The sequence below is a fragment of the Peromyscus maniculatus genome, chromosome 15 (genome assembly GCF_049852395.1).
Source record: "Peromyscus maniculatus bairdii isolate BWxNUB_F1_BW_parent chromosome 15, HU_Pman_BW_mat_3.1, whole genome shotgun sequence".
NCBI classification, from domain to species: domain Eukaryota; kingdom Metazoa; phylum Chordata; class Mammalia; order Rodentia; family Cricetidae; genus Peromyscus; species Peromyscus maniculatus.
Genome location: NC_134866.1, coordinates 71,356,829 through 71,365,967, shown reverse-complemented (window position 1 = coordinate 71,365,967; position 9,139 = coordinate 71,356,829). Strand labels below are relative to the sequence as shown.

The 9,139-nt window shown below is 46.5% G+C and overlaps 1 protein-coding gene across 1 annotated transcript in view; it reads left to right on the top strand.

Annotated features, from left to right (window-relative positions):
- The window catches only part of Thbs4 (thrombospondin 4), a 47,842-nt gene that overhangs the window by 16,848 nt on the left and 21,855 nt on the right, over positions 1–9,139 (top strand). Inside the window, exons 3-8 of the mRNA XM_006981781.4 lie at positions 887–1,134; positions 3,414–3,522; positions 4,124–4,206; positions 4,504–4,555; positions 4,776–4,978; positions 6,369–6,506. Of these exons, the coding sequence (XP_006981843.3) occupies positions 887–1,134; positions 3,414–3,522; positions 4,124–4,206; positions 4,504–4,555; positions 4,776–4,978; positions 6,369–6,506 (833 nt within the window). The remainder of the gene's footprint in view (positions 1–886; positions 1,135–3,413; positions 3,523–4,123; positions 4,207–4,503; positions 4,556–4,775; positions 4,979–6,368; positions 6,507–9,139) is intronic.

Below are 9,139 nucleotides of genomic sequence, written 5' to 3'. Positions count from 1 at the left end.
AAGTATCTTGGCAGGTTCATCAAGCCCTTGGAAACAAATCATTTTGGTCTTTCTAGCAAAACTGAGCCAACGACTTCCACTCACAAACGGTTGGCTTTCAGGACCAGATTTTAGCTCAGGTCCTAATACATTCCGGGCAACAATGGCGTCAAAAAGCAGAGCTGAAAGCCAGAAAATTTTAATTCCCTGAGTCCTTGGTTGGTGTGTATAACAAGACAGAGAGCTTTGCACCTGAGGGGACAGAAAACAAGGTCATGGTCGTAAGTCTATTTTCTAGACTGTGAGGGATGGGTTGATGAGGGACAGCGCTGTATCGAAAACGTGGTGTGAAATACGCTTACAAGGGCCCAGCTGCGCCCTGGAGCGTGCCGCACTGGGGCTCTGATTTCAGTCCTGCAGCTTACAAAGACCTGAGCGAGCTCCTCCCTTATCTAAGCTTCACTTGCTGCCCCGATGCTTATGCTAGTTTCATAGCGTTGCCCTCCGAAATTAAAGCAACTGAGAACAGCACTCACCGTCCTGATGTGCTCAGGGGTACTTGTGCTTGGTGAGTTAATGAATGCATGCCTTTAGGGATGTTCACGACTTTTATCTGACTTTTGGATGGGGGAAAGCTCTGTCTATTCATTAGAGCTGTGTTTATTTCTGGATGGGCTAGCATTCTATGTTTTTCCATCTTCACAAAACATCCCCAGCAGGAAGGTAGGCCACCTAATAGTACTGTGTCATGCCAAGGATAGTAGCTGGCACACAAAAGGTAATCAATCAACATTTGTGGTTCCAACCCACATTGTTTCCAGTGGCCCAGCCCTGTGACCAGAAGGTCACTTAGCCCAGAACAACCTTCCTCCCTCTCATTATGTCTTTGCTCCATTTTTGGCTCCAGCCATCCTCCGTTACCTGAAGGATGATGGGAAGATCCATTTGGTGGTTTTCAACAACTTGCAGCTGGCTGATGGGAGGCGCCACAGGATTCTCCTGAGACTGAGCAATTTGCAGAGAGGGGCTGGCTCCATAGAACTCTACCTGGACTGTGCCCAGGTGGATTCCATGCACAACCTCCCCAGAGCCTTTTCTGGCCTTACCCAGAACCCGGAGTCCATTGAACTGAGGACATTCCAGAGGAAACCACAGGTAGGAACCCACAAACGATTCTCCAAGGTGGAAAATGGGCTTCCATGGCCCCAGGTACAAAGGCCTATGGTAAAGAAAATGTATTAGCTCATTGCTGTCCTGTCCAGTGCTGTGTATTAGAGTCACTTGGGGAATTGCAAAACATTTGTTAGCTACCCGCCACCACCCAAGACAAATTAAATCAGAATCTGAAGCTCTGGTGACTAGGCATCAATATTTTTAAAAAATTCATATTTTATAGGAAATCAAAATTGAGAACTTTTGTTTCTAGGTAAATAAATAGATTCTTTGGAGTTGGCTTTTCAAACAATTGTAAAGTTTAAAAGGAGTAGCTAAAATTAAGTAAATTATCTTTGTCTAGTAGGATCATGTATTTTCACTCCTTTTTAAATGTTGTTATTTACTAGTTTAATGCAAATAACAAAGAACGGTTGAGAACTGCCAAGCACAAGAAGCATTCCCCCCACACACACACACACATACAGATATTGGCAAACCATTTGCTAGCAAAGATGAGCTAAAGGACGCCTCTGTTTCAATGAAGTCTCAAAAAATTCCCATCAACCCTGTCTTCTCTTTATGCCATGTTGGTGGGAGTTTTCCAATGTCCTGTCACCGAGCCTGCCATGGAAACCGCCACGTTTCTTTTCGCTTTGTTTACTGTGAGATGCTTTGATTCCTATGAAGAACTGGGGGTAGTTTTTTGTCCTTTGTGATCATTTATATCTGGTCACAGCTCTTGAGTTTCATCTGGTAGAGGAAGGAGCGTCAACATCAATGCTGTGGTCTCCTGGGCCTCCATGCTCATTCTCCGTTTCTGTGTGGTTGGTTTATTATATGTGCTTTAGTCTCAAGCTGTCTACGCCCACCCTACAAGGAGGCAGGGGAGAAGCGATGGTTTCCATCACTAGCAGGAAGGACTTCGGTGTCGTTTTAGGATGGTGATACGGACACTCCAAAACTGACTTAGCACTCTTGTCAGTGTGTACTGGGAAGCAGTGTTAAGCAGAAATTCCAAGAAAGTTGAAATCTAAGGGGCATTTGGGTTTTGTTTTGATTTTTAGGAAGTTATAAAGAGATTTTTTAAAATTCATATAGAGGTGGCAACTAGTGGCTAGAAAGAGAGGATTGACTTCATTTCCAAGGGCCCCAAATCACCCAACAGTGAATGACAGTTCAAGTTCTACCACTGAACGTCTTAGAAGTTGATGTCTATAATCAAATCAGATGCTAAAGTCAGGGCTCAGCACCACAGGTCACCACAAGCTATACTCTGAATTTTCCCAAAAGTTCGGCCTTCTTAGGCCGTCCCAGGGACCTTAGAACCCTGGTCTTCATGGCCACAAACTATCAGTTAGTCAGAAAACTGACTTGTTGTAGACATCTAGGAACCATAGAAATCAGAACTACCTGAAATCCTGCCTCCATAGACCACACAGTCTGACATCTAATACAAAACTTGTTACTGGGTTGAATAAATCTTGACAAAATTTAAAGCCAAAATTCCTCTGCAGATGCTTAATTTCCAAAATAACAATGATCGTGTCACATTAGAAGCTAACATGGACTTTCTGTCATCATATCGATGAGCACAAGATGAAAGAGTCTGGAAACTGACTTTGTGACCATCAAGGAGAGACCGACAAAAGAAATGTGACAACACAGTGACAAGTTCCTGATGATCACAGAATATAACACACAATGACAAGTACCTGATGATCACAGAATATAGCACAGGGTGACAAGTACCTGATGATCACAGAATATAACACAGGGTGACAAGTACCTGATGATCACAGAATATAACACAGGGTGACAAGTACCTGATGATCACAGAATATAACATTACTCATTCCTGTGGCCCAAGAAAATCAGAAGCTTGTTGTAACAACCTGGAGCCAAGGCACCCTAAGAGCAACACTGCTTCAAACTGAATCTTTATTTTATTGCAATCTAAACTCCATAAGCAAAATCCAGGCAGTCCTTGAGAGAGGTTCCTGCCACAGAAGAGCGTGTTTACTGTGATGGAAAACACCCGTTCAGATGCCAGGGTTTGCCTAGGCAACTGGCTACTTTCACATTTGCTTCGGTCCAAAGGTGGGGCACACAGGCTCAAGGACAAATGGGAACCTACAGAGATTCTGTAAGCGCCTGTGTCCAAGCACACAGGGCTGCTCTGTTCTGGAAAGGGTGGTTCTGCAAGCACATTGGCTCTTGAACAGCGGCGGTGATCTCCGGTATGCATGCCGTGGTTTGATTTTTTTTTTTCCTCCTCCTAGGACTTCTTGGAAGAGCTGAAGCTGGTGGTGCGGGGCTCGCTGTTCCAGGTGGCCAGCCTACAAGACTGTTTCCTGCAGCAGAGTGAGCCACTGGCCGCCACAAGCACAGGTGTGAGCTCTTGGGCAGCGAGCACACGCTCATCAACACAGACACACGTCAAGGCTCCCAGAGGGGCTGGGTCCCCAACCCAGATATTTGTTGGCAGCACAGCGGCCCCAGAGAATGCATCTGTACAAACCAGGCTCTTGGACGAAGCCCAGACCAAGGGATCTTTTCACTGCCTTTTATTTTTATAACTCACCAATTTGGACTAAGTAACTAGCAGCAGTCGTCGCATTATTTTGTTAGGCGAATTAGATAAATTACCCTGAGCTGAATTCGGATACCGTTGGGTGTTTAATAATCTCATCATAGTGATTGTCTAGGGAGCCATTTCATTCTGAATCACTTAGAAATAAATGACTGTCATCAACCGGACATGGAGGTGCATGCCCGTATTCCCAGCACTCAGGAGGCTGAGGCAGGAGGATTGCCAGTTTGACCCCAGCTTGGGCTATACAGTAAGTCCCTGTCTCAGAAAGGCCATGGACTAGAGAGATGTAACTTAGTGACAGAGTGCTTACAGAGCGTGTACCAGGCCCTTGATCCTTAGTCCTGCAGAACCAAGTGACACTGGCTGAATGTTCCTTACCTTTGGCTGTTCCTACAGGAGACTTCAATCGACAGTTCTTGGGTCAAATGACACAGTTAAACCAACTCCTTGGAGAGGTGAAGGATCTTCTGAGGCAGCAGGTGAGGAACAGAGCCCATCAATAGTCAAGCCTGAGCATTATGACGGAACCTTCTCTGCTGGCGGGAGGAGGGGCAGGCCCGCACAGGCAGGGAGGGACTTAGCCCCGAGCCACACCTCACATAGCTCACACAGCCCACCAGCCTGAGGAGAAAAGGGGGGCATGGCCAAGGCAGTGGGGGAGCCATCACAGGCTCCTTGAGTGCTGTGGCAACCTTTCTTGGACGGTCATACAAGGATGCTTTCATTTTGGTTTATATCAAGTATTCCTTTGCAATCTTTTCCTTCTGTTTCTAAAGGTCAAGGAAACGTCGTTTTTGCGAAACACTATTGCTGAATGCCAGGCTTGTGGTAAGCCCTTCTGTGGTGACCGGCTCGTTCTGGGTGGGGCAGGGCAGACTCACTGAGGATCCCATGACGGCGGCTTCTGGTCATTCTGCACAAGAATTGATGTGGGGGTGGGGGCGGGGAGGGAGGGCAGTTCATGAGGAAAGCCAAATGTCATTTTTTTTATCCTACATATTCCGGATGAGTTAATAAACCTCCGGATGAAACTGGTCTTGCTTTCCAGGTCCTCTCAGCTTTCAGTCCCCAACCCCAAACACACTGGTGCCCATAGCTCCTCCAGCACCCCCAACTCGCCCGCCACGCCGGTGTGACTCCAGCCCTTGCTTCCGAGGCGTCCGATGCACAGACACCAGGGATGGCTTCCAGTGCGGACCCTGCCCGGATGGTTACACGGGCAACGGCATCACCTGTTCTGATGTGGATGAGGTAACGCTCAGCTGGACAGACGAGGGCTCTCCAGGCCTCTTCCTCGCCCCTCTGGAGCAAGAGGCCATGCTGTGGACTTGGGGCCACCTGAGTTGTCCTCGAGCTCCAAAGAACTGCTTCCTTGTGGGTGCTCGGAGTCCCTGAGGCCAGTGAGTGGCAGCAGGAAGGCGCAGCACAACGGTGGCCATGGCTGTTACTTTTCTCTGTGTTCCTAGCTTTTTCGCTTCGCCACCTTGCTATGTTTTGCTGTGCTTTCTCCTTCCCGCTCCGACGTCTGTGTTGATCCTTTCTCTGAAGCAATCTCTATGAGAAATGTGCTCATGTGGGGAGTAAGACTCGGTATGAGGGTTCTTGGGCCAGAAGTTCCAGCTTCCTCTGGGCTTTTTAAAATAAAGGAGCAGAGGGAATCTCACACCAAGCAGCTCTGTTAGGGAGGCTTGCGCCTAGCCCAAGCACCCACCGATGAAGTCACCGATGGGGGCATGCAGGCGGTACAGGCAGAGCTTTAAACGGAAGCTAGAAGGACCATCATCCAGCCCCGAGTCTGGTCAAGTAACGGTGTCCATAGCTGGTAGCAAAGCTGACCCAAAATGTGCCTTTCCCTGCACCAGCAAGAAGAAGGCTGAACAGAGAAGTTGAGGGGAGACACCTCTCATGTGGGCCCTGCAGGCTAATGTCGGCTTGGCTGTCTAGCTCCCCCCGGCAGGATGAAGTTAGGCTGGTCTCTAGGAATCCCTGAGCTGGAGACGTGATACCGCACATGTTCTACAGAACTGTATCTGGTTTTCATCTGCGAGCTGGAATTTTCCTCCTTTTGGAACAGACAGGAAATGCTCATGATTTTTACATTAGTTAACTTTAAAAAAAAAATAGATATCAGAACCCATCTTGTAGGCTGCATCTTTTACGTGGCCTTAGAATAGTCCTGGACCGGACAGGGCAGAGAGGCAGGCCCTCGCTGAAGGATGCTGTCCAGCTGTAGAAACTCCTGCCCTGCCTCAGTTTTCCCAAAGTCTTTCCATGAAAGGGTCTCAGATGCCCTAGGAGTCATTTGAAAGCCCCCTGGCAACGGGTGCAGAGACACAGGACTTTCAAAGAGAATTGTTGGAATGCTGGGGGGCTTGTCACACGCAGAGGCAGACTGGTTAAAGACTATTTTGATGTTGACAGAGCATTGTCTGTAACATAGTGAACAGAGCAACCCAAACTTAATGAATCAGGGATTCAACGCGTCACTATGAAATTGAAATTTTTAATTTCCTTTTGTCGTTTTTTTTTTTTTTTTGCCCCCAGAATGTAAAGGAACAAATAAGCATGTGCAAATAGACTATGGAAAGTTCCAAGTTATTTTCCCCCGTGGAACTAAAGACTGAACATTTTCTTTCCCCAGTGCAAATACCATCCCTGCTATCCAGGTGTGCGCTGTGTGAACTTGGCTCCAGGCTACAGATGTGAGGCCTGCCCAGTAGGGTTCACGGGGCCCATGGTGCAGGGGGTTGGAGTCAACTTTGCTAAGACAAACAAGCAGGTGAGCGGAAATGGTGGCTTTATTCCTTTTTCCTTTCAGACAGTCCCCCGGGTTCTCAGCATAACCCCTTACCACCTTGAGCAGCCAGGGCCTGGCGGCAGACCGTGGTATACGGTGAGCCAACAGGGAAGATTTTTGACTCATTTCTGAGGGCCTATGTCCCTAACGTCTAGAAAGACGAAGCTGTTAAAGCTGAGGTAATAGAGCATTGCTAGGAAAGCAGTAAATGTGAGAGAGCAGATGTGCAGTGTGATTTCAAACTTACTTTGTTGATAGCCTTTGGACATCTTGTCCTGCGGAATAAATTGAGAACCAGAGAGGCAAATAAAAGCTCCGGGAAATTAGATCACTTTACAGAGCCATTGTTGCCAATCAGAAGCCGTTTTAAGATGAGAGGGTTTGAAGAGTGGAGAGAATCCCCCGAGGAAGCCTACCCTTTTTCTTACATAAGCTATAAATTGCCAGAAAGCACCTCAGTACGGCACGACAGTCTCCATTTATCTCCAAATGTTCTACTATATCTGGTCATTATTTAACTGACTGACTGTGAAATACTTTTTGATGTTTTCAGCCCTTAGAAGTGGTTGGTCTATAAATATATTTTACTACCTTAGGGAAATGATTAGCTTTGGAGAAGGGCAAGGGGTCATTATTTCCTTGCTGCTTATCACAGGCTTCTGGAGGGCATCGTTTTTCAGGCTAGAAAAAGAAAGCAAACCGGACAGAAACGGAAAGGAGCCGAGAGGATAATGAGCCGGGCTCTGCTTCTCCTCCAAGAACAAAACCTTTCAGACCAAGCCAAGGAGAGGAGACAGAGTGCCGTATAACATGCTCAATATAAGCTAGTGAGGGACACTTCCCAATATATACATGAATATGAAATGCACACACACACACACACACACACACACACACACACACACACACACACACACACACACATGAATCCCTAACCCTAACTGTGTGTGTGTATGAAAGAGTCACTTTGATATAAAATTTTATGATAAAATTTAATGAATCGCCAGGTTCAGTAGAAATCAAAGAAGGCAGCGTTTCCAGGGCTGTAGAGGAATGTCAGTGCCCCATCAGCTCACGGAGGTGAGGAACGAGGGATCAATGTTTACGCGAGTACAGCAGCCATGAGCTTTAACAGACCTAGTCCGTCTGCATTTATCCAGTGTGAAGCTAGGACCCCTAGAGAACGTCCCTCTCCAAGACACAGAGATGGAAAAGAATCAGTAGCTCAAATGAGCATGAGCATTTGACATCAGCTTCGGGACATGGTTGACAATGGAGAAAATTTACCACCACGCAGTCCAGCACCAAGTTTACACTATTTACAGTTAGAAAAACTCCAAGTCCGGGAGACCAGTAAAACAGCTATTAGCAGAAAACATGGCTGTTAGCATAAATCATAGCTATGAGCATAAAACCTTCCTGAAGCAGTAACATCCAGAACGGTGGCCAGTCAAAGACACACAAGTGCCCAACATCAGGACTGGTGGGATTTTGCTGACAGGCAAACTCAGGGCTACTATGAAGAAACTGTGATGAGGAAAACAGGATAAACACGAAATGAATATAAAGGGTCAGTGCTGTGATTAAAGAGAAGGGTACTGTTAGGGGAAAACAGACAAGTGTAAAGGGTATCCAGATAAAACTATTGTCAATGTGTGTCTACGTAGTTTCAAGGCTGACGGCTCTGCACTGGACAGTCACTCATGGGGCTCATGCCTGGGAGAAGCAATTCTCCTTCTCCCAGTGGTCAGCAGTGGCCTGTAGTTCTTTGTCCAGGGGTAGGGCCCCACGGAACTTCCTCCCTTCCACGTTAATACAGCCGTTGCTGTTGCTATTGCTGCTGATCTGATCTTGTTTATGCAGCCGTTTCTAGGAGAAACTGTTTCCACCGAAGACTTCCTAGTATTCCACCTCTTACCATGTTTCCATCCCCTCTCCTCAAATTTCTCTGAGCCGTAGACGCAGGAGTTATTTATGTATACTTATGCATATACATACATATATGTGCTTGTAACAAATGCAATCAAAGAAAAAGAGGCCATCAACTTGAGTAGGGGAAGGGTTCAAGGGAAGGAACCTTAGAGGGGGGAGGGAGGAAAGGGAGGGGAAGTGATGTAATTCTATTTACATCAAAAACATTTAAAAATATATAAACAGAGCTGGAGAGATGGCTCAGCGGTTAAGAGCACTGGCTGCTCCTCCAGAGGACCCAGGTTCAATTCCCAGGACCCACATGACAGCTCATACCTATCTGTGACTCCAGTTCCAGAGGATCTGACATCTTCACACCAAAAAAAAAAAAAACTTAAAAAATAAATTACTGCCGGGCGGTGGTGGCGCATGCCTTTAATCCCAGCACTCGGGAGGCAGAGCCAGGTGGATCGCTATGAGTTCAAGGCCAGCCTGGGCTACCAAGTGAGCTCCAGGAAAGGCGCAAAACTACGCAGAGAAACCCTGTCTCGAAAAACAAAAAAAAATATATATATATATATATATATATATATATATACATATATATAAACAAAAAGCTCAATAAAAATATTTTTTAGGAAAGGGAAGAAGGGTATTACCAATTAAAAGTATAACCACTGAACTTAATAGCTCAAGAGAGCACA